At 43.3% G+C, this 24,135-nt stretch overlaps 7 protein-coding genes across 7 annotated transcripts; 4 read left to right on the top strand and 3 right to left on the bottom strand.

Moving 5' to 3' along the window:
* Nucleotides 1-492: 492 nt before the first annotated feature.
* Nucleotides 493-1,975, top strand: EAE97_009158 (uncharacterized protein). Its single transcript, XM_038879673.1, has 5 exons — nucleotides 493-682; nucleotides 841-926; nucleotides 993-1,494; nucleotides 1,579-1,665; nucleotides 1,753-1,975. The coding sequence occupies exons 1-5, from the start codon at nucleotides 656-658 to the stop codon at nucleotides 1,930-1,932; spliced, it is 882 nt and encodes a 293-aa protein (XP_038729686.1). The 5' UTR covers nucleotides 493-655; the 3' UTR covers nucleotides 1,933-1,975.
* A 75-nt stretch (nucleotides 1,976-2,050) lies between these two features.
* On the bottom strand, nucleotides 2,051-9,118 carry EAE97_009159 (uncharacterized protein). Its single transcript, XM_038879674.1, has 6 exons — nucleotides 8,181-9,118; nucleotides 7,040-8,113; nucleotides 6,486-6,969; nucleotides 4,461-6,435; nucleotides 4,015-4,408; nucleotides 2,051-3,962 (listed from the first exon to the last, which is right to left on the bottom strand). Exons 2-6 carry the CDS (start codon nucleotides 7,836-7,838, stop codon nucleotides 2,437-2,439), a joined length of 5,178 nt encoding a protein of 1,725 aa, XP_038729687.1. The 5' UTR covers nucleotides 7,839-8,113; nucleotides 8,181-9,118; the 3' UTR covers nucleotides 2,051-2,436.
* Nucleotides 9,119-10,400: 1,282 nt separating this feature from the next.
* Nucleotides 10,401-13,782, top strand: EAE97_009160 (uncharacterized protein; the record flags this gene model as incomplete). The annotated part of the gene is made up of 10 exons (XM_038879675.1): nucleotides 10,401-11,192; nucleotides 11,244-11,426; nucleotides 11,492-11,804; nucleotides 11,864-12,040; nucleotides 12,093-12,206; nucleotides 12,302-12,359; nucleotides 12,408-12,569; nucleotides 12,623-13,066; nucleotides 13,123-13,397; nucleotides 13,496-13,782. The coding sequence occupies 10 exons, from the start codon at nucleotides 10,401-10,403 to the stop codon at nucleotides 13,780-13,782; spliced, it is 2,805 nt and encodes a 934-aa protein (XP_038729688.1).
* Nucleotides 13,783-14,057: 275 nt separating this feature from the next.
* On the bottom strand, nucleotides 14,058-15,827 carry EAE97_009161 (uncharacterized protein; the record flags this gene model as incomplete). Its single annotated transcript, XM_038879676.1, has 3 exons — nucleotides 14,058-14,616; nucleotides 14,912-15,594; nucleotides 15,650-15,827. 3 exons carry the CDS (start codon nucleotides 15,825-15,827, stop codon nucleotides 14,176-14,178), a joined length of 1,302 nt encoding a protein of 433 aa, XP_038729689.1. The 3' UTR covers nucleotides 14,058-14,175.
* A 575-nt stretch (nucleotides 15,828-16,402) lies between these two features.
* EAE97_009162 (uncharacterized protein) lies at nucleotides 16,403-18,109 on the top strand (the record flags this gene model as incomplete). The annotated part of the gene is made up of 1 exon (XM_038879677.1): nucleotides 16,403-18,109. The coding sequence occupies one exon, from the start codon at nucleotides 16,403-16,405 to the stop codon at nucleotides 18,107-18,109; it is 1,707 nt and encodes a 568-aa protein (XP_038729690.1).
* A 733-nt stretch (nucleotides 18,110-18,842) lies between these two features.
* Nucleotides 18,843-20,801, top strand: EAE97_009163 (uncharacterized protein; the record flags this gene model as incomplete). Its single annotated transcript, XM_038879678.1, has 7 exons — nucleotides 18,843-18,894; nucleotides 18,946-19,037; nucleotides 19,091-19,134; nucleotides 19,197-19,216; nucleotides 19,296-19,378; nucleotides 19,433-19,701; nucleotides 19,757-20,801. The coding sequence occupies 7 exons, from the start codon at nucleotides 18,843-18,845 to the stop codon at nucleotides 20,799-20,801; spliced, it is 1,605 nt and encodes a 534-aa protein (XP_038729691.1).
* Nucleotides 20,802-20,846: 45 nt separating this feature from the next.
* Nucleotides 20,847-22,231, bottom strand: EAE97_009164 (uncharacterized protein; the record flags this gene model as incomplete). Its single annotated transcript, XM_038879679.1, has 6 exons — nucleotides 20,847-21,175; nucleotides 21,237-21,576; nucleotides 21,630-21,744; nucleotides 21,800-21,839; nucleotides 21,911-22,039; nucleotides 22,093-22,231. 6 exons carry the CDS (start codon nucleotides 22,229-22,231, stop codon nucleotides 20,847-20,849), a joined length of 1,092 nt encoding a protein of 363 aa, XP_038729692.1.
* Between the last annotated feature and the right edge of the window lie 1,904 nt (nucleotides 22,232-24,135).

Here is a 24,135-nt window from a genome sequence, read left to right on the forward strand (position 1 = left end):
ATTATCACAAAACACAAAACACAAAACACATAGACATCAAATATTGAATACTTAAAATACTACCCTCCCTACCCTGGTAATGAGGTATTTGTAAAGAGAGAAAGAACCTTTATCATCCATCGGTAATATACTCGAGGATCTGGTAAGTTAACCTTTTACCAATTGCTTACTTAAAGCTATGGTAATGTTTTCATAATCGACAACCAATCTAAATCTAAATCTAAATTCTCCTTGCGTGCTTCAATATGCCAAGTGGTGATTAACCAACCACTTATTAAAGCATCTGTAATCAACTCACTAATGCGTTTTGGGAAATCTCAATATCTTCCGAGGTGCATTTCCCTCATGGAACCCTAGTAATGCATCAGAAGTACGAGTATCTAGATACTTGGTAGGTATCTCTAACCCCTCCATTGCTTCTTTGACTTTACCCCAACCGAAAGTCAATATTGATGATGAATGAATGAATGAATGAATCGAGTGATGTATGAATGCATATAAGAAGGGAGAGACATTCCCATCTATCCAATTCTTTTCTCTATTCCTCATCATTCAATCTTCAATCTTCTCTCTGTCCAAGTCTCTCTCATACCATACTCATACTCTTCATATCAATCTTCCTTTTCCCAATTAATTCTCTATCAAAACTCTCATCATGGCTCCTAAAGTAGCTATCGTTTTCGTAAGTACTTCTCTATATCATTCCAATTATTGCATGGAACGAACCCATACGTATAGAATATTCACACACTACATTCCACATGAACCCGTCTTTTATAATATTTCAAATCCATTCCACCCAAGCAAATGCCATGATACTAACCACCATGTCTCCCACAGTACTCCATGTATGGCCACATCCAAAAGCTTGCCGAGGCCGAACAAGCAGGTCTCAAGAAAGCCGGAATTGAAGCCGATCTCTTCCAGTAAGTTTCCAACTATCATGTTTGAAGGAAATCAAACTCCCTCAATACTAATAATTCACCAAATAGAGTTCCAGAGACTCTTCCTCAAGAGGTCTTGGCTAAGATGCACGCTCCTGCAAAATCCGACATTCCAGTCATCGACCCAAAGACTCTTGCAGATTATGTAAGTCTTACCATTCCACTGTTAACCCCACAAACCACACTCACCCCAAGCTTTGAATCTCCTCCTATCCCTACACCCCATACCCACCCAGCTGACACAGCCCAGGACGCATTTCTCTTCGGTATCCCAACCAGATATGGCAACTTCCCCGCTCAATGGAAGGCCTTCTGGGACGCTACCGGCAGCCAATGGCAAACCGGAGGCTACTGGGGAAAATTCGCCGGAATTTTTGTTTCCACCGGCACTCCAGGTGGTGGACAAGAAAGCACTGTTCTTGCTTCTCTCTCAACATTAGCTCATCACGGTATCATTTATGTTCCATTGGGTTATGCAAAGTCGTTCCCACAACTCGCAAATTTGGAAGAGGTTAGAGGTGGTTCCCCATGGGGTGCCGGAACCTTCGCTGTAAGTCTTTTTTTATTAATCTGTTTGAGAGGATCATGTAGCGGTGTACTGCCTGCGTGAGGATATAGGACTGATATTCTATAGGGCGCCGATGGATCTCGATCACCCTCTGCACTCGAGTTAGAACTTGCCACCATTCAAGGCGAGGAATTTGGAAAGACCATTAGCAAAGTCAGCTTCGCGTGACTAGATGTAAGTGAGCCCGAAGACAATAGTCAACGATTACAATTGATTCAAACTGCTAACCTTCATTAATAGGGTTCCGTCACAAACAATGGAGAAGTAAAGTCAGATTCAATTTTGGCAGATAGCCATGGAGAAACCAAAAATATCCAACAAGCAAACCATAAAGCAAGCCATAAAGCAGACACAGGAGAAACCGGGGCTAAAGACAAGGAAGGCCCATGTGGCCTGCCTGCCAAGTGCACCATTCAATAATTTAAAACTTTTTAATAGCAAAATTTACAACATTCAGATGTAATCTTTAGAACCTCATGACGAGTGTTTATCGAATGGCGTGATATAAATGACATGGTTGCAAGCGACATAAACACCCTGGTCACAAATTATCCATAATGCATTGCATTCAAAATTTTGGTACATTACATTTTTCACGAAACTAACTCTTCATACAAGGGATGTACATATAGTTGTTTATATGTATGGCATCCTTTGTAGAACACCATCCTGTTGTTGAATCAGTCGACTCACGTTGCCATGACCGATTCTAATTTCCCACCTCGGTCAGTGTGCAATAATCTATTTTACATTGTGTTTGTCTCAAACGCCACGCTCATGAAAGAAGATGTGACCTCCATAAAACGCCTTAAGTTAAACATTGGAATCATACAATACATGAAAGAGATAAATGTAAACATGTAACGGAAGTGTGACAAAAGACGTAAGTACTATGCATGCTTGTATGACTACTCTGCCCTTTCTTTAAGAGAGTAAATTTGCTAGTGATGGACTCGCGCTTGCTCCCCCATTGACCTGATTGTTGTTCGGTCTCACACCATTTAACGGAGGAAGACCATTCGGCGGAGGAAGACCATTGGGTGGGGGAGGCAGTCCATTCAGTTGCCGGTTGAGCTGTGGACTACCGTGTTGTGGTCCGTGTTGTGGTCCGTGTGGCGGTCCATGTGGTGCACCATACGGACGAGAATGCATCGGCGCACTGTGTTGCGAGAAAGGATGCTCCGGGGCACGAGGAGGCGGTCCTCCATTTGTCAAATGATGAGGAGGGGGTCTATTAGAAGCATATGATCCGTAGCTTCCATTTTGCATATGCATGGGCGGAGGTCCAGGAAGTCGATGAGGAGAGGGTGGATAACCGTTGGGCAAACGTCCATTCTGATGAGGGGATGGCTGTAGACCTTGCACAGGCTGACGATTGTGAGGTTGCCCTCCCAGTTGTAGCGCAACTCCAGGCATCCTTGGTGAATGATTGCCATTGACTTGATGTACGGCAGCGACATTCGTTGGGACTGGAGATTGACGAAGCCAGTTGTTGTACGGGGTGTTGGACGGATACGATGGAGGTTGGGGCGGCCATGGGTATTGATGCGGCGTATGATTGCGCTCAAGCTCGGGCGGAGGAATACTTGCAATGATAGGTGTAGAAGTCGGTATAGAAAGGGGCGCGGGAGGTCTAGAAACCTCGCGATCGCTTACCGTGGGTATAGGCATAGGTGGAGGCGTCGGTATTGGTGTAGGTTGCTTTCGAATTTTCTTCCAATGGCACTGATGGCATTGAAACTCCGTAGGTAAAGGGGCCGGCTTTTTGGTATTTTGATCCAAGGCTGCGGCGGCGAGTGCGACATGAACTCCACTTCTTTCGCCTGTTGGGGCACTAGGTAAATGGCCATTGGCGAGTCCAGGGCTGTCCGATTTGGTAGGATCGTGATCCAGTATAGCGTTCAAGGGAGCTGCAGGACTACTGGTTGCAACAGTATTTTCAATCATCGGCCACCATTTAGGGCTGATATCAACACTACAAGTGGCACATGTTCTTTCTGCGTCGCGCACCGAAAGTGAATTACTCAATGGTGAATCCTCAACTTTGACCAATGCTAAAGAAGCACGTCTATTTGTTGTAGGAGTCGATATAGGAGCCCCCGTAGATGTCCGACGATTTTGGGGTGTTGGGTTATTGACAGCACTGACGGCTCTGGTAGATTGGTTGACGAGGTTCGCTTTACGAACTGTGCCAGTCAGTGCCAAATCTGCCTGCTTGAAGTTTTGTACATAGAGTTGTAAAGCATTAAGACCCGTTTCGTCAACGATGTCGTGCATGCGATGCACAATAGTCTTGGTTGGTACATGTTCTTTGCACCAGATAGCGGCAGACATGGCTCCATTCTCACCATTGATGTTCACAATGTTGTGCTGGTCGCGACGAGAACCCTTCACCGGAGCGATATCGAAACCTAGAATGTACCCATTCTGGTGCGCACATTCCACGTGCACTGCAATGCTAATTAGCAACATGACAACTAGGGTATGTGACTAGAATCTTACCTGGTGCTCGACAGAAGTGGCAATTTACACAGGCACCGCCTTTCTTCTTGCATGCTTTGCAAACCTCATCATATCTACTCGAAGGGATCGATGGAATCCCTTCAGATGGAACTAGAGCTTTCGCGTCTCCGAACTTCACTTCGGGCGTAAATACAGCACAAGTGACGTGTACCCAATTGTTATTAGCTGTGCGCTTCAATGGCTCCCGAGGATTGACAGGCTTATTGTATTCTTCCTGCTTCTTTCGAAAGTAGTCTGCAGCTTTCAGCGCATTTTCTCTCTCCACGCGATCTCGCTCCCGCTCCTTTTCAGATTTCTTCTTGTGAGAAATCCGGGGCGGTTCCACAAAATCATGCTCTGTAAACTCTATAGGACAAAGCATGCATTTATATTGCTAACATCGTGAGTGAAAGAACAAATACAATCAAGAACTCGAATGAACTTACAATTGATACTTTAGGGTCTTTATCGTTCTGACACATGTCACAGGTCCATTTGCTGGGGCTTCGGGTATCGACAACGCCATAGCAGTTTCGATGCACAGCCATTCTACAATCTTTGCAGGAAAGGTGCTGATCTCCTAATGGTTCCAACTGGGCGCAAACAGCACATGGAAGAAGTTTCGGCTTGGGAACTTCTGGAGGCGGAGGCGGAGGCGGAGGAGGTTTTTCTACTATTGGCTTCTTCTTTGGTTGTGCAGGTGCTACTATATTACCGTTCTCAAGCGCAGAATCTGAAACTTCCTTGTTATCTGGATTGGTTTTGACTTTCTTCTTAGGCGGTTCTGACGCTGCTGGCACTAGAGGTGCAGGTACAGGTGTGCTGGCAGTCGAGACAGGTGCTGTAGTGGGGAGAGCATCTGTTTGACCAAACCCTTCGTTTGCAGCTTTGAGTTCTCTGAGATATTCTTCATCCATTTTGCGTTTAGAAGCTCGTCCTCCCGAGGCCGCCATCTTTTTGGCTACTTCATCAACGTCTTCATACTGTATCGCATAACGGCGCCAAAGTTCTGCACATCTTTGACATAACGCCAACACAAGTTGGTTACCTTTCTCCTTTGCAGCTCCTTTGCTATTTGAATTTTCAGGGACAGTAGCACCCACAGGGGTATTGGGAGCTCGTCTCCATCTCTGCGAGCTTCTTACGGAACAAAATTTGCACTGAAATCCCTTCTTCTTCTGTAAAACTTTGTCGTTGTCAAAAGCTGAATCGTCGTGTTCATCGGCAACGTCATCCTGTAACTTTCCCAAGGCCGCTTCTGCTCTTTTGGCCTCCTTTTTGCCTTTTCGCCCTGAATAATTACCCCATATCTGCTTTCCCCTATCCGTCTTTTTCCAGGTGTAATAAAATCGTACCACGTCAGCAGGGCTCATTGTCTTCACATGCCTTTTAATGCTAAGCCACTCAGACCCAAATTTGGTAACGCCGTCCTCGAATTTTTTAAGCTCGGCGGGACTAAGCTCTGGCTCCTTAAACGTCTTCTTTTCTGTTTTTGAAAGTGCATCAAGTGCTTTGTCTACATCAAATTTGTTTGAATAGAGTAATTGTAGGGCTACATCGAGTAGATTCGTTGAAAATTCGGGCAGGCCTAGCGGCTTCGCCATTGCTTTTGCACGAATCATGTAATCATTGACCAGTTGCTCATACGCGGGAACATCCAAGGATGAAACTCTGTCGTCCGTTCCCCGTTCAGAATTGCTAGAAGCTTCCCCAACTTCTGGAATTTTAAACTGCAACGTCGCCGTATTTTTGGGATCATCATTACTTGCATCCTCACCCCGATTGATGTAGCCATTCGGCTCATCCATTACCCAAATTGGACGCTTTTCTCGAGCAATTTTGTCGGCTTCTAATGCGGCTATAGTTTCTTTCGATAACTTTGCATCCTTTCTGTGGCTACTGCTTCCTCCCTTGATGTATTTCTTCTTTATCTCTACGGCCTTAACATACTCCACAGGTCTACCATGCCAAGCTGTAACATTGGCTTGATGACGATTTCCAATCCGAGAGCTGGCCCTTGGATAGATACGATCGTCATAATCCAGTGCATCTTCAACTTTGCAGTGTATACCCAAGTACCGAAAGAGCCATAGGCTTGCTTGATGAACCTGTTCCGCTGTACCTGGGTGAATAGACATTTCGACATCCTGAGAGCCTGATGAGGTGTTCCCGTTCGTATCAAGTGCATCACCTACTGCTGCGGGCAGATCATCCTCGTCTTCGTTCATTTCGTCGTCTTCGGCGTCGATGATTCCATCTGTAATATTGGGGGTGTTACGAGCCTCGAGTTTCTTTTCTTGGGCTTTGCTGCAAGGTCCACAAGCCCAAGCAAAGCCACGCGAGGGTTTCTTCAACAATGGTGGATTTACACAACTCATGTGGTAGGTGTTCAAACAAACCGCACAGTCAACAGAGTCGTTGCTATGAAAATGTTAGCTAAATTCGATACTTAAGAATCCAGAAATACACACCTTGCACTGTATCTGCAGCAACGTTTACAAGTCTTCACGGCGCTGGTAAATTCTTTGCCGCGCCCCACCTCCACAATAATGTATTTCCACCTTTCATCAAGGACTTTTTTGACTGAAACAGGTACATTTATGACCTGGAAAACGGGTATAACATCGTAATATCGATGGATGTAACGATCGTACAATTTATCGTACCAGAAGCTGTCCTTCGTCGTTCTCAAAACATCGAGCTTCTCGACTTCGGCCTTGTGCTTGATCTGGCATTTTCCACGTAAAGCTGTGAGAGGACTGATATCGGAATGCATGGAAGCGAACACTTGACGCGTATCGCTGACCTTCTTTCCAATTTCTTTAGGTCGATAATACCAGTTGAGTCGTAGTGCGTCAATGGGCTCCTTGACGTCATTATTGATATGTAAGAATTCCATGATCCGACCAAGATAGTATGGCTCACCGGGAGGTTCACAAACAAGATACACGTGATCTGACAATGCGTTAGTATTTGAACAGGATTGGAAAAACGGCTGGTAGATCCATGGCCTCAGGATGCGTACCATTGGCTGATAGAACAGTGCCATCATCTGCTATAAGTTTGTCGTCCTTTAAACGTGCCCCACAGTTATCGAAGCTCAACATGTTAGAATCATGCACAGCCATGCTGACTCTGGGGGCACTTGTATGTACTGACGAACCATTTTGTACGACATTTTGTGCTGAAGATGCAGTTGCAGTTGCGGCAGTTTGGGCAGGAGGTTTCTTTTTCTTGGAGTTCTGAGTCGTTGGTACAGATGGGTTTGCAGAGAACGTAGAGGTCCCGGGGATAGGTTCCTTATTATTGTTTTGTGCCGTTGCGACAGGCTCTGGTTCTGGAACGGTTGCCTTCTTTGCAGTAGTTGTCGGTGGCGCATTGTCCGCAGATGTTGAAGGGCGAGAGTCGTTGACCCGAGCGGCCTTGCGCCCCTCTTTCATAGCCGCTGCAATTTCAATATCCACGTCCATCTCCTTGTCCTCTGCATAATTGATCCTTGATGTACCTGTTCGATTGCGCGATCGAGTGCCGTAAGCTGCACCACCGACTCCGTTGGCTCCAGCATCCTTATTCGAACGATTGGAGGACGTTGAATTGGTCGCGGTCATAGGCTGAGATTCGAAATCGCGAAGAGCTAATAATTCCTTCTCCAATCCTTTCCCCGGCGCAGCAGTCGAAGCCTTACTTTCAGGCACAATTTCCATCGCATTTACAGCCGGCGAGTCGTGGGCAGCGGATACATTCTCAACCACATTGCTCTCTTGAGGCGGGAGGTTTTTGGATGAGCCTTCGACGCTGGTGCCAGCATTAATTTCTTTGGTCATGACGATTGTGTCGCGAACAAATTCGTGGCTTGGACAATCGAATCTCAGATTGTGAATTGGAGCGCTTCCCGCGAGAACGAGGTGCGAGAAGCGCTATATACGAGGCTGTCGGACGATTTTTGCGAGGTCTCGACCCATCAGAGACGTTCGAGATTATGAAATTGCTTAGATATGAATCGATTTGAAAGATTGAGAACAATATAGTTGGGGTGTGAATTTTTTGGTATCGTAGAAAGGGTGGATGCGGAAGGACCCCAGGATGACAATGAGTAAAACTAAAGACGAGGCTATTTGTGAGATCTCAAGAACATATACCTGTATTAACTGGAGAGATGCACCAACCCTGGCCAAATGATCTAAAATGGGTAATATATTGCCCTTCGCAGTCGGAGGATGTGATAAGTTGATGTTGAAGTGAATTAAAAAGTTCCGTAAGTGTGAGCTCAAAGGAAGTATAAAGTTTTGGATGAATGATTTGGTAGATGTTTGAGGTTTTGGGTGAAAGTAAATGTGAAATGGGTGGAGGAGACTTGGGTGTAATGGTTGTAAAAGGTGGTTCTATACCTTGCCGTATATTTGAAAAGAGAGATATTAGGTAGGTAATAAGTAAGTACCAGGAAGATATTTAAGTTGGTAAGAATAGATGGGGTGGGTTGCACGGATATGGGTAAGCTTTTGGAAGAGGTAGGTAGTTCAGTCTATTCCAGTCTATTCCAGTCCAGTTCTAGTCCATAGACTCTTTTTCCGGATTTCAATGTTCAAGGAGGAGAAGCGATCCAGTGGTAGTAATCAGCAAGCACTCTCCAAGGACATTGACTGAAGCAATGATAAATAATCGATGTAACAAATGGTGATGGTGATGGCGATGGCGATGGCGATGGTGATCACTGGTGGTTGATGAAGACAGGCGTGAGGCATGAAGCGATGCTAGTAAGTAGGTAGTATGTATGTGTATGTATGTGTATGTATGTAGGTAAAAAACAATGGGAATGGGAATGAGAACGGGAATGGAAATGGAAATGGAAATGGGAGTTTTTTGTTGGCAAACAAAACGATATGGTGCGGCGCTAATTGGTGCCTGCATAGAATTCACAACCCTTTCTTCCCTTTCTTCCCTCTCCCGCTGGGTATGTATGGGAGCAAAAGGCGGGAGGCGACTTGAAGAATTCCATTCCTGGCATGGTACGAGATAGATATGTGACAGACTGTAGGTAGGTGGGTAGGTAAACAGAGTTGCTTCACAAATCCGATAATCAAAATCGCATGTATATAGGTAGGAGGGGATGGGTGGGTGGGTAGATAGGTAGGTAAGAATATATTGATAACATTGAGATTACCTAGATACTGACTGATATATATCACTTTTCTCATCTTGATTCTCGTTGACGTCCTAGGTAGGTAGGTATATCCAAATCAGATACCTGGTAGATACCTACCTAGTATGCATATATATAATATAATATACATATAATATACATATAATATACATATAATATACATATAATATACATATAATATATACACCTGGGCACCCACGCACACATGCACACAACACATTTTACATCATTCCACCAAAAGGGTGGAAAGTATAATTGATGTGTGTATTATATACGAGTATATACATATAGATAATTAATGACTTTGACAATATAATCCGACACATACAAAGTCACTCACTCGATATCTCACATCCTAAAATACTGACTCCATATTCCAATGCCAACAATTGATTGCTCGAGTCATAGCTGTGCGTACTAGGTCAATTTGGTGTCACAGAACCATCAGGTAGAACAATGTACAGAGTAACATCCACTAGATAGATCCATCCATCAATCGAACTTTTTTTGATCTCGAACTTCCAAAATGCTTGAAGTCTCCACTTTACAAGCGGGGGTAGTGAGAGACATCCTTGCTAGCTCGGATTTGGAAGCCCCGGTACACCGATGGCTGGCTTGCTTCAATCACGTGTAGTTTTTTCAACTCTCCCCACCATTCAGGTTGCATCAATTGATGGACCTCCCTCCATCCATTGATTGAGCCTTCCATCCCATCGCCAGCCATTCATTGTGTTGCCAGTGATCAACATCAAAAACAAAAAGAAACCCCTTCTCACCGGCCAACTGGGTATCATAGAGCAAAGGTTGGAAGAAGTCAAATTTCACAAAGATATATCTATATCATCATTCACTGACTGACTCATTCTTTTGCTTGCTTACAAATAACTAATCCTTCCAATTGGATGCATTGCTCCGTACCAATTGCAAGTCACAATCAATTTGGCCATTCACGCAAATAAAAGTCACAGAAAGTTCTTCGGGACCTAGAATTACATAGGTACCCTACCTACTTTCGGTACATGGATACTTCCAGTATTTTGCTACAGTACAACCTGGCGTCAAAAGTTCACTTTTCTGTACGCTTCTCCAACTACCTACCCACGTCTATCATTTTAATGGTCGCCTTCTATCTTTCCTTTTGGTTTGCGTCTTAATGGCTTATTGCTTTCTTCATGTTTTTTTTGCAGAACATCTTCGATTCACTTGACCTCAATCCAACGTGGAAATGAAGAAGTCTAACGCAACACGGTCTGACCTGTATCACAAAACTACCATAGATACAACAAGAGTTGCGTCTACAACAATTTCCCGCGTTGCTGTGAAAAGGGCATTTGATGAGTTGAATGATTCCAAAGAATCATGGGAAACACCATCTTCCGCTAATCATCCCCATACCGAAACTGACCTCACTAGGCAGAGAGATTTTAAGCGCCCAAATCTCATAAATACACGTCCCGGTGCTTTAAAAGCAAGTGAAATTGATAATGTTACTGTTCAGAATAATTCTGAGTATTCGCAAAGAAGGCAACTGGCTTTGACGCCAACCCCTACACTGAATCCCTTGCTTGATCTATCACACCCTGCATATCAATTACCAAATCAACTAGTCGAAAATTTTGCTGCCGTGGGAATCAAATCTATATACCCATGGCAATCCGAATGTCTCCTTCGTAGTGGTGCCCTTGCTGGACAACGCAACTTGGTCTATACTGCTCCTACGGGGGGCGGAAAGTCACTTGTTGCAGACGTCCTCATGCTCAAAAAGATTACACAAAACCCGGGGAAGAAAGCCCTATTGGTATTACCTTATGTTGCATTGGTTCAAGAGAAACTTCGATGGCTCCGAAGAATTGTCCAGGGGATCTGCAAAGAGACCTCTGTGCGGGAATCAAAATGGCCATCCATGTGGCGAAACCGAGGGGATGAAGACTCCATTAGGGTCACAGGCTTCTATGGTGGCAGCAAGTCAAACGCAACATGGGCTGATATGGATATTGCTGTGTGCACCATCGAGAAGGTGCGTCGATACAAATACTTTCGGCTCACAGTCATTGACTAATAATTATAGGCAAACTCGCTTATCAACGCGGCCATTGACGACTGCTCCATTGGAAGTCTTGGTGTTGTAGTCATGGACGAGATACATTTCATAAATGATGAAAGCCGTGGATACATATTGGAGTTGATGGCTACAAAACTCCTTAGTTTAGAACAAGGCGTACAGATCGTCAGTATGAGCGCGACACTCGACGTAAGTCTAACACTTCCTTTGTGTTTGTGGTTCTCTCATGGGAAGAGCTGTCTGACCAAACAAAGAATGCAGACTTGCTCGCTAAATGGCTCAATAATGCCAAATTTTACATTTCCAACTATAGGGCTGTTCCTGTTGAAGAGCACCTTGTCTTTGAAAATGCTATATATCCGGCTTCCAGTTCGAACAGGTTCTACAAGACGGCTTCGCAACTGAATTCTCAGAACTCGGGCAACTTGATACAGGCACTTCCGGGTCCTCATAGACGAATACAGAGCTCACGGCATAAAGAGCTGAGCAATCCCTTGATAAACTCTGTCGTTGCTTTAGCCAATGAAACCGCCAGAAGTGGCTACGGTGTGCTAGTATTTTGCAGTAGTAAGTTGTTCCGTTTGTCTGCTCTACCGTATCGTAATACTAAGTCTACCGAATAACAGGTCGACTGGGTTGTGAAAGGGACGCGCTTCTGATAAGCCAAGTGCTCCCTTCGATGGATGCTATTGACCCGCTCTTGATGAACAGACGACGCAATCTCTTAAATGACCTAAGGGACACAAGTAGCGGTCTTGATCAAGTGCTTGAAAAGACAGTCTTAATGGGCGTGGCCTTTCATCGTATGTATTTTCCATCCTCTAATCTCTGGAAACCTCTGATGCCCACCCGCAGATGCTGGTCTGACCACAGAGGAACGCGACTTGGTCGCAGCTGCCTACGATGAAGGCGTATTGAAAGTCATGGTAGCGACCTGCAGTCTTGCGGCCGGCATCAATCTTCCCGCCCGTGAGTTATCTTTTGGTTCCAAGAAGTTTCTGATAGTTTCAAGAAAATCTGCATTTGTTAATCCAAACGTTCTACGGAGACTGACAATTCATTAGGGCGGGTTATACTGCATGGCACTAGAATGGGATCTGATCTAGTTGGTCCCTCAATGCTGTGAGTACCTAGCTTGTCACAACTAATTATAAATGCTAATCATGGCAGTCGACAGATGAGAGGTAGAGCTGGACGCAAAGGAAAGGATGAAATTGGCGAAACATATCTCTGTTGTCAAAAGTCTGACCTTGAGGCCGTCGCGGAGCTCATGGAAGCCGAAATACCGTCAGTGGAGAGCTGCCTGGTGCCAGGCAAGCGAGGTATAAAACGGTAAAATCCCTCAAGTAAATCTTCATTAGGTATTGATATTAATAGTTAGACAGAGCCTTACTTGAAGTAATAACTACAAAATTAGCTACAAGTAACGAATCGATCGACGACTACGTAAAAAAAACTCTCCTCTGTCATACGATTGATCAAGAGGAGTTGAAGTCGATGGTTGAAATAACCCTTAAAAATTTACTCGAAAGTAAACTCGTAGAACAGACAAAAAACTATTCATACGAAGCTACACACCTGGGTCAAGCTGTTGTGGCCTCTTCTCTGGCTCCTGAGGATGGCTTGTTCGTCCATAAAGAACTACGAAGATCTCTTGAAGCCTTTGTACTAGATGGCGAAATGCATGTGCTTTACACCTTCACGCCTGTTCAGACTATGCAGGGCAATATCAACTGGCAAATTTTCCGTAACGAAGTTGATATGCTTGATGAAAGTAACTTGAGAGTTCTTGGTTTCGTTGGACTCAAGCCGTCATTGATCAATAAAATGTAAGTTCATTCACTGCTATAAGCTTATCTGTTGCTCAACATTTGACTTTTCTTAGGGCGCAAGGGGGGTCGATGAGAGAGTCTACGCCAGAAGAAATCGAGATCGCAAGGGTATACAAGAGATTCTACACTGCTTTACAACTACGAGATCTTTGTAACGAGATGCCAGTTCATGCTGTTGCTCGGAAATACGACTTACCACGAGGAATCATACAGAATTTGGCGCAAACGTGCCATGGCTTTGCTGCAGGAATGATAAAGTTCTGTGAGAAGATGGATTGGGGAGCACTAGCTGCGGTGCTTGATCACTTCTCCGATCGTCTAAAAGCCGGTATGTCCTTCATTTATCACAATAACTGTGTAAATAATTTAGATTAAAAATTTCTGGTTTTCCAAATGTTCTTACTCGCTTCACCTAACAAGCAATAGGCGCGAAGTCCGACCTACTCGCTCTAGCGGAAATCACATTCATCAAAAGTCGAACAGCAAGGATCTTCTGGGACAATGGCTATAAAACAGTTGGGGCGGTTGCAAGTGCAGACTCGAGGGAACTAATACCAGTACTCCTGATGGCCCAGCCGAAAAAGTTGCGGCTGGCGTCCGATGATGAGGAAAAGTTCCATGCCAAACTATTTGCGAAAGCGACAAAGATTGTTAAGTCAGCGAATCGAATTTGGGAACGACAGATGCAACAGGAGATCTATGAAGAAGATTAACACAATCGACTAGAAAATACTTATTGGGATACTCCAGGATATTTACACCATACATAGGTACATAGAGTGTTACCAGGGGTTAGATGGACATGTCAAACCTGTCATAATTCAATTTGAGTTAATTACCAGTGCCAAAATCCCAACGAGATAGATTCAATGGTATCATTATGACGCAAGACCCTTAAGATCTCAAAGCTTCATATTGTAATGTGTGATTCAGTATCAGTATTTCTTGATGTTAATAAGGCATATGATTTACACAAACGTTGATTTGAGGGGGAAACATGTTCATAGTGTATAAAATTTTCGTAAGAACATCAGTACAGTAACGCTCTCGCGGTTCCGTAATATTTCCAAGTGCCTCTCGTGTATCATATGCTACGATATGCCGCTCTATCTAGAAGGGAGGTCCGTCCACTCTCTAACGTCCTGAAAGTCCATAATTTCATTTGGTCCCCCGAATCTTCCTTGTAAATCCTTCCAGTTCCTATTCACTGCCGTTTCAGGCCGCCATCGGAAGGCGTTCTTCAGCTTTGGATCTAGTACCCCTTCCATCAAATCGGCAACAAATCCTCCAACTGAAGTAATGTGCATAAAGCCGTGCCCGCTTCCGCCAACCGCCAGAGTTAGCGAAGCGTATCCCGGAGGGATATCGATGAGAAAAGCCCGGTCAGGGGTATCAGCGCACCAACATATTCGAGCAAAGGATAACGGACGATCTGCAAGATGAGGCATGGTTTCTAGCAGAAATTGCCGAATTCTCTTGGACGAATCCATAGGGATCTGTTGTTTCGAAAATGGAATGCTCCTGGTTTTGCCATCTGGCCCTGTGATCTAAGACATAATTCGTTAGCCTTCACTACCATGTTGAATTTGGAGGTGTTGATTTTAGCTGAAGCTGTTTCAAGACTAGAAGAAAAGGTCGAAAGCCAAGCTTGCATATCTCTAACGTGCAACGCTGTTCAAAACGCCATGCACATCACTCTTTCAAACGCCGATTCAAATCTGAGAGATCAATTTTTTTGAACCCTCACCTGCAGGTGCAAAAATTCAAACCCCTTCCAAGCTTCCTTTTCTGGTGTTCTGGACTTTTCTCGACACAACAAGAGTAGGCAAGAAATGAACTTACCCAGTTGCAATAGCCAGGATGCTCATCACATATCTTGAGCTCGTGCTTGTCCTCGTCCGGTTCCATGAAAAACCCTTTCTCTATATTGAAGAGCACTGGCAGGTTCTTGTACAATTTTGTCTCATCCTCCGACATCTTGATATGTCCTAGAGTCCAGGCTGTAGGCCGAAGCTGATCCTTGAAGTCGAAAAGCGCATCAGCTCCAGCACCAGCAGCAAGTATTGTCCTATCACCCCGATGTTCCTTTCCATCAGCAGTCTTTACACCCAGTACATCTCCCTCTTCATAAACGAGACTAGTGATAGCACCTGCAGGTGAACCGGTAATGAAATTTACCCCAAGCCTATCAGCCTCTTTTGCTGCACTTTCCAATGCTTTACGGGCATGTACCCAGCCAGCGCCTGAAGACTTGAACACACCTTTCCAGCCGGGAAAGTCACCCGTTAACACCCCGGGAGGCATCGTCTTTCTGAAGTCCTCCGCGGTCTTTAGTCTTACAAACCCAGACTTTGAATCGGGCAGCTCTCGCTTTTCAACCTGCTCCAATGCAGCCGGCGTATCTGCAGCTACGATATACCCAGTAGGATGGTAGTAAGGTTTGAATACTGGATCATATAACCAGCCTTCCGTCGCTTTGTTAAGCAAAATCATAGAAACATCATCTTCGCCCTCTGTGAAAGAGCCTATGTATGTCAGTGAATCTTCTATGCATTCATAAAACCCCATTGCGGCAGTCACCTTGTTCTACAATCTTGTTGACATCATTCCCAGCGGATATTGGGGATGGTATTGGATATGCATCGAGTATTGTAACATCTACATAACCTCGACGAGCTAGGTGGAGAGCTGTAGATACAGCCCAAGTCCCACCTCCCACAATGAGGATTTGAGATGATTTGGTAAGTTCGGTTGGCATGATTAGAACAAGGAAGTATTTCACCAGGTCACATTTTCTTCGATTGAGAGATTGGTATACTATTATGTATCTAAATTGATACTCTCATGAAAATATCTTGAATGGAGGTGATAGGTAGGATAAAGACAACTGCATGCCACTTCGCTTGGACCTTCCCACCCACTTTCGATCTAAGGTTATCTATCTTTACTCTACCCCACCCTACCTCGCCCACCACTGAGCGGCCACTACAAACATAATCTTACAAATAATTTGGGTAATGGTATATGTTCCGGTGTGTCTACCCAGTATCCTGCATCAAATATTTCCTGATTCTCTTAATAGTCTAATCAATTGATCGTTTGGCTTTGATTGAGATCCACTGTACATGTAATCGTCCTGTCTCTGCTCGACGACCACCGCCAGAGATTCAACAGCTTCCTATATCTACGTTGCTACAAGGACGAATTGTTTGCAACCTTACACCAATGCTCGGCGAAACTTATAAGCCGCTATCTCTTTATCACATTTTCGAAGATTTTTCTCCACTTCCTTCACTTCCTCCGCCTCCTTCATCTCGATGCTCGACGTAAATCATGCCACAACGTAAATCTCCTGACACGGGTAAATGTAAGGCCTCTCATACCAGAAGCCTGGGTGGATGCAATACCTGCCGAAGAAGGAAAGTTAAATGCGGAGAAGAAAGGCCCAAATGTCAACGATGCGCTAGTGCTGGATATGATTGCAAATACAACCTTGTCTTGAAATGGCAGGAGGAATTTGCTAGAAGAGGTGCAGCCTTTGGTCGATCCGGCGTATGGAAGAAACTTGACCACCAAAGATCGACTTCGGATGTTCATCATTCTCCTGCTGACAATCTCTCGTCTGGAATGGTTACACAGCGCTGCATCCCGCACATATCACATCATCATTTTGTAAACGGAACCGTCGAGAACTTTCACAGGATGCTGTCATGTGATCAAGACGACCAAGCCGGCATTGAACGTGAACTAATGGATTATGCCGTCGAACTCACCACTCTTACTTCTCCTAGATCGAAGTATATCACAGCCTTTACAGCAGTCCCTCCTAGATACTTTGCCCCATCTCCTATCATCCCATCGTTTCCTCCTGAGGATGACATAAATACAACTCTTCTGTTCCAATATTATGTAAACCGTCTGTGTCCGCTAGCAACCCCCAATCAGTCCACAGACTCACCATTCGCGACAATAGTTCTCCCTTTTGCATTGAGTGCATCGCAATCTACCCTGCGATCTCTTTTAGCACTTTCGGCGTGTCATAAGAGCAAAACGGATGCATCCTGGGGACCGGTTGCCATGCAGCTTAAGGCGCGGACTCTTCATTTTTTGCGAGGGAGACTCAGCCAAGGAGACTCCGTAGAGATATCAAGAGACCCCGAAATTATTACTATAAGTATGATCATGTGCTTGTATGAAATCATCAGTACATGCGATGAACAGTGGGTAGTCTACCTTCGAGGCGCGCGCGATATCATCCGGATCCGAAAACAATTTCCACTACTGGCCACTGAAAAAAGCCAATGGCAGCCCCTCCTTTCATTCTCAGAACGCTTCTTCGCATACCAGGATGTCCTGGGACGAACAGCATGTGCCGGTGTACCAAATTTCAAGAGTTGCGCTTGGACATCTAAAGCTCACGAAATCGATATATCGATGGGCTGTTCCCCAAAACTCTTCCATATATTAGAGTCAATCACAGATCTGATCAAGCTGAAACGCAAAGACCCTATGTGTGCTTCCGAGGAGTCATTCATCAACAAAGCGGCAGTTCTGGAGCAACGACTCGATGGTCTCGTCCAGACCGTGCATCAGGATGACGATCGTGTAATTTTGCACTCGGCAGAACTGAAGCGTCAGGCGGCTATCTTATATCTTCACTGCACTTTGTACGACGCATCACCCAGCACAGTTTTGGTTGTCAGGCGAATTCCTGAAATTCTACAAAGCATTTCGCTATGCTTAGACAGTGGCCTTGTAACAAGTCTGACATGGCCTGTTTTCGTTGCAGCAGTGGAACTCAATCCACTAGATGACATGATCATTGTTAACAATAGATCTGTGTCTGGGAGAGCGTTCATTCTCAGTACATTAGCAGTAATGTCAACCTGTACCATTGCGAACCTCGAGAGGACTAGATCAGTCATTGTTGATGTTTGGCAACGCAGAGATTTGTCTCCGTTGGTAAACACAATGCAAGGCATTACAAGCGACTGGGAGAAGTATGTTGAGCCTGTTAGTATAAACTTAAGTCTTGGGTGATGAAAGACACTATACTTGGTAAAGTCCTTTCATTGGGAAATTGGTTTTAAAGTCCCTTCCCGACAAACTGAACACTGATAGGCAAGACACGCAATGACTCCGAGCTGGTCACACGAGAATACATGGTAATTGTGACTGGCATATCTGAAAAAGTATTGAAAACACTCATCGATAATTTTCTTCGGTTCGAAGAACAACAATCCTTGATTTCCACATTTGAAATGAACGATGCAACATATATAGTCCAGCCAAATCTGGATGGCTATTTCCTGATCAGATTCGGATGACATAGAGCAAACAGGAGTGTATTATATGCATAAAGAAAGGTATTCAGAGCGGTAGCTGTCCCTAGATTCCTATTCCCAGACTCGAGCCGAACAATTCTCTTATCATGGTTCCCGAAAGACGGGTCAATCGCACATTCTTATCATTTGGGGCCAACGTTGGGAGCGGATCTAAGCTACCCCCACCTTGGGTAGTTAATGGAACTCTGAAGCAAGCCCCCACTTTTTACATCAAGGTCAGATGCGGAATAAAGCTCGCTTCTCGCCTGGACCTTCATTACGTAGCCACGCTAGATGATCATCCATTCATTTTGTATTCTATTATCGATTATTGGGATACGTGAGATATGGCTGATTCGAAGATCGGCAAGCGACAGACGACAGGTTCATATATATAAAAATGCCCTCCTTTGTCAGCAATGTACTTTGTAAACAGGTCTACACCGAATATGTCTCAAGGTACAATCGAAGATGTTCCAGGTACCGAATATCTTATCGACGGTAACCACCTCACCATTTCACTGCCTTTTCAATCGCTCACTGAATATATAGTTGATCACCCAGTGGTTCATTCTCACCCCGGAGGGGTTTCATCCAATATTGTTATGATTCCTCGGCCCACAGCCTGTAGTGGAGATCCCCTGGTATGATTTTGTGTTGAAATAGGACTGTCGTTGCTTTGCTGACACTAATCAAGCTTTGGCCGCGATGGAAGAAATACTACCAATTGTTCCTTGTTGCGTGAGTTTCTTACTTGGCTAGAGATTCGTAAGCCGAAGTATATTCAACTAACTTATGATTAGACTGTATGCTTGTGCATTCAGTTTCGGATAAAACACCCTCGGAGGTACATAAAGGAAGTTTCGATCATTTGGTCTACATTCACTGACGTGAAACACCAGCTGCTTGGGAGGCCATATCCAAGGATACAAATGTTAGCCTCACTAACATGAATGGCGGTTCGGCTCTCAACTACTTACTACTGGTTGGTTTTGCAATCAAAAGTGTCATTTGGCTCTCTTTCTAAAATAATTTACAGGGCTTCTGTAATATTTTCTGGATACCTGCAGCTAAAAGACTTGGTAACAGGTTTGTGTTTCTGACTACGACCCTAATTTGCATGTGTGCCGGTATTTGGCTAGGTAAATTCCAAGGTACTGGAGAGTGGATGGGTGCCATGATCTTGAATGGTTTGGGTACATCGGCGTATCAGGCTGTAATTCAATTAACCATATTTAACATGTTTTTTGTTCACGAACGTGGCCGAATGCTTGCAGTTTATCTGTTCGGGCAACAACTTGGGTCCATGTAGGTTTTGTAGATATCATAAATAAGACGAGGACTAAAGCTCACCGTTTCACAGCCTTGGCCTCATCTCTGGAGGTTCCATCGCCGATGGCCCTGGATGGAGATGGAGTCAGTACATTGTGGGCATTATCGATGGCGTTTTATTCTTGCTCCTGTTTTTTTCCTTGGAAGAGACAACATTCCCGCGCTTTCTATTCTCCTCCACAGGCACAGAACGAAATCGAACTGTTGTAGCAACAACCTCTGGCACGGGCAAGGAAGATCTGGAGATGTCAAATACGAGGCTATCGCACGGTTCCACTCCGGCAGAATTGCCGTCTTCGTTGTTTCCAAGAAGGACCTACCTCAAAATCCTCACGCTGTGGGTATACCAGTCAGAAGATTCGACCACATACTGGGACTACTTCAAACGTCCCTTCTTCCTGTGGTCGTTTCCTACAGCTGTTATTCCGGGGTTCATCTTTGCTTTTGGATGCACAGCTGGAATAGTATCCTTCAATACTGTATCAGAGATCTTTTCCTCTGATCCATATGAATTCTCATCAACGACCGTTGGTTTTATTTGTTTCGCAACTCTCATCGGATCTACTATCGGTTACTTCACTGGAGTGTTATCTGATCATATTGTTGTTTTCCTCGCCCGCCGCAACAAAGGAGTCAAAGAGCCTGAAATGCGTCTTTGGACCCTTACCACAAGTTTCGTATATGCGGCTGTTGGGTACATGCTCTATGGCTGGGGTGCTCAGACGCAGGCAAGCTGGGTCGCGGTTTCGATTGGCTTGGGAGCTCTAATTGCTCAGCAAGTGAGCGCCTGCACAATCGCCACCGCATATGCAATGGAATGTTTCCCCGGTCTTGCCGGTGAACTAGTAGTTATATTGGCAATGTGCAGCTCCATGGTCAATTTTGCAATTTCATACAGTGTGCAGCCCTTCATCAATGCTACAGGATACGGCTGGGCATTTTTCTTTTTTGGAATGTGCGTTCTAGCTAGTATATCTGGTGGAGTGCTTCTTGTGGCCAACGGAAAGAATTGGAGAAGGAAATGTGCTCCAAGATATCGTCAGTATATAAACGAGACAGCCATACCGGTCTCTTAAATCGAATATACACGGAATAAAACTTATGAGCGCTCAGTTTCTCATCTACCAGAATATGCCTTTTAGGAGTGAGGCAACCCCTTGAGCAACTAGGTTGTGAACGATCTGGCTAGGATGATAATCATTCCACCATAAACAGCTAACGCCGTCCGCATTGATACAAGTGGCATCGGCCGAGCCGTATGCTGTAGGGTTGTTGATTGCTTTTAAGAAAGGAACTTGGGTATCATATACCCAAATGTTAGATCCAGCATTTGCAGCTTTGAATGCTGTTACGCGTGAAACTAAAGCCGCATTGTATTGAGATATGGCGGTCGCTATGGAAGCTTGCACAGCTTTCCCTTCAGCTATGAAAAGAGGGCTATCTTGTGTTGCTTTGTGTACCATCAGTTTTTGGTATTTCTCCTTTCAATCTGAATGAAGAAGGGGACTCACGCGGAACGGTTAAAAATAGAAAATTCCGGCCTCCCACATTGTAGAGTCGCTGAATCTCTGCAAAGTAGGAATCCATGATCTGACCGAGTACCGTCGTATAGTTTGAAAGATACCACGCGTTTCCAACATCATTAACACCCATCCAGACGCCAAAAAGCGTATTGCCAGAGGACCAGGGCCCGGATGGAATGTATTGAACAAACTGATCTACTTGATCAATGAAGGATAATACGGTGGTTGCAAATGGTGCAACAAGCGATGCATTAGTAGTTGCTCCTCCCGAAGCAAAGTTGTATGACAACATAAGCGTATTGTTATAAGTTTCAGCGAGATACCCGACCTACATGGTTCGTATCAGCGGATATATTTTTTCAAGTTTTTTGGGTTACATACCCAATTGAACCCGCCAGTGGTCGTGTAGCCTTGAAGATTGGGATTTCCAAGGGGATTATCAGCAGCTGGCTGGGTCAGGGTCGGATCAAAGCCTGTTTGGGAGTATGAGTCGCCACTGAATTGAATTTAGTGGGGTTCGATTTCGGATGTATGAATGATTGAATGCTTACAAGGTTATGAAATACTCTACGGCTGCAGTCGATATGGGGCCTAAGCAAGTCATTTATAAGCTCATGTAGGGGTTGGATAACTGGAACAACACGCATGTGTCAGGATCTCACTTTTTGTAATAGAGGTCGAGGTTGAAGACGCTTTTGTTGTTAATGTTGTAGACGTTTTCGAGGTTATTGGAGCACTTGTTGTGGTTTTCGAGGTTGAAGTACTGCTGACTGCTCCCGGAAGACACTGGCCTAGAGAGAACAATGAGCACGAGGTGATGCAATATAGTCTGGGAAAACACTACTATAGTATGCGTTCTGGTAAACACAAGTGCTTCCTATAGCACAAGTTTTTGCACCCGTCCAGCTCGAACCTCCGCATTGACCATACACGGCCTGCTGCGCGGCCGCTGTAGCTACACATAGGAGTAGAGGAAGAATCATTTGTGCAATCAGATTGAAATATATAGCATCGAATTCATAGATACAACGCAGATAAATACACAAAGATCTCGAAGACAGCACTCGTGTTTATAGATGGTCTTCAACAATAAGCCTAGATAATGATACGTGTCTTGATAGAAATTGAGTAATAGTCCCACCAGTACCATTAAATCAATTCCACAGAAACCGGATGAATTATTTCAATCTAAGTTACGACTTGTTGAAGTAGAGTTCCGTCCAATAGAGATAGTCAGAAAGTCGGCTATGAGGGGCGAGAGCCGTCGATACCGGATTCTCGGTCCGGTCACTATAATAAGATTCGTTAAACTTCGTAAACACTAAAATGAAGGAAAAGTTTAACCTTCAAATCAAATGTCTCTAGACTAGCCATTGGGAAACCCGAATTTTCAGACTATAAGTTCGGATGAGGGCTCATTTGATTACAAAATCCACGCTAAATCCACACTTTATATTACGCTCTTTATGTTACTACAGATTCTATAATAATAATAATTTATTTCAAAAAGAACAAATTAACAACTTACAACTTCATAAATTGTATATCAAATTTACTATAAAATTCATGAAAAAGAAAAAAATATATATATTAAAAAAATAATTCGAATTTTTAACCTATCATTATAATCTGCATAATCAAACAAATAGATGTAGAAATGAATCTTTTTGATTTAACTTAAAACTTACATATAAATATGAACTCTGATTAAAGAGAAGCTCAAAACCCTATGATTTTAAAACACATTTATTAGAATTTTAGACTAAATAGACTTATAGTAAGTTGAAAAAACACAAATTATTTGATATAATAAAAGTAAAGACTACTTTTTTAATTGTTGTTTTCAGTCAACACTTTTTATTTTCTTATGTAAATTTTTAAAACATTATAAATTAGAATGCAAATCGAATTTAAGGTTTGAAAAGGTCTGCAAAATGATTTATTGATTTATGAAATGTTACACAAGATTCGTGTTTTCAAATGTTTTACATTCAAATATAAATTCGAAATACATCGAATAATTCACTCTTGAAAAGCGGATAATTTAACATATTCAGAGCAGATTTGTATATAGAAACCAGCCCTTGTAAACTTTTCTTTTTTCATGTCTTTGAAGATTAAAAGTAATAACAAATTCACACAAATTCTCTATCATTATTCTTGAATATCTTTTAAAATACACGTCTTCATTTAAATTATTTGATTCTGGATATACTAAATTTTAAGAAGGCTCTTGTCAATAAATTATGAAATCTGAAAACGCATAAGGATAGAAAGCTTTTGATAAGAAAAGTTCATATATCAACCTGAATCAAATATTCAAAATGTATGAAAAAGATGTCAACTAAGATTTAAATCCGAGCTTGAATGATAAATGTAACTATATATTAAATGCTGTACATTTCGCATTTTCTGACTTTATATGTGAATAAAACTGTCGAGGGTGCTATTTTTCTAAAAATTCCAGGAAATCTTTGATAAAACGATAGGTTTTTAAACTTGTAAATCTCAGATTTTAGAAATCTAGAAATCTATAAATCTGTAAGTTCATAGTAAGACTTTTCTTCTTTTTATGCTGGTCAGATTTTGATATCAATCAAAAGAATCGAACCAATAATTTCGTTTTAGATAATTCAAAAACTCAATCAAAATCTGATTTTGATTGATTTCTTAACTGAGTAATCTTCGTTAGATCTCTCAAAATCCATAAGACTTTTGATTTATATGATTAACCAGTATATGTTTTCAACCGTTTTGATTAAATGTTTGATATCGATGTATTTGATTTATATAAAAGTTGAAATTTAATGTTGAGAATTTAGATACTTTTTTTATATAATTGATTCTTAATTAAAAATATTTTTCTAGGATATTAATATTAAGAAGA

Source organism: Botrytis byssoidea (genome assembly GCF_014898295.1).
Source record: "Botrytis byssoidea strain MUCL 94 chromosome Unknown BBYS_020, whole genome shotgun sequence".
NCBI classification, from domain to species: Eukaryota; Fungi; Ascomycota; class Leotiomycetes; order Helotiales; family Sclerotiniaceae; genus Botrytis; species Botrytis byssoidea.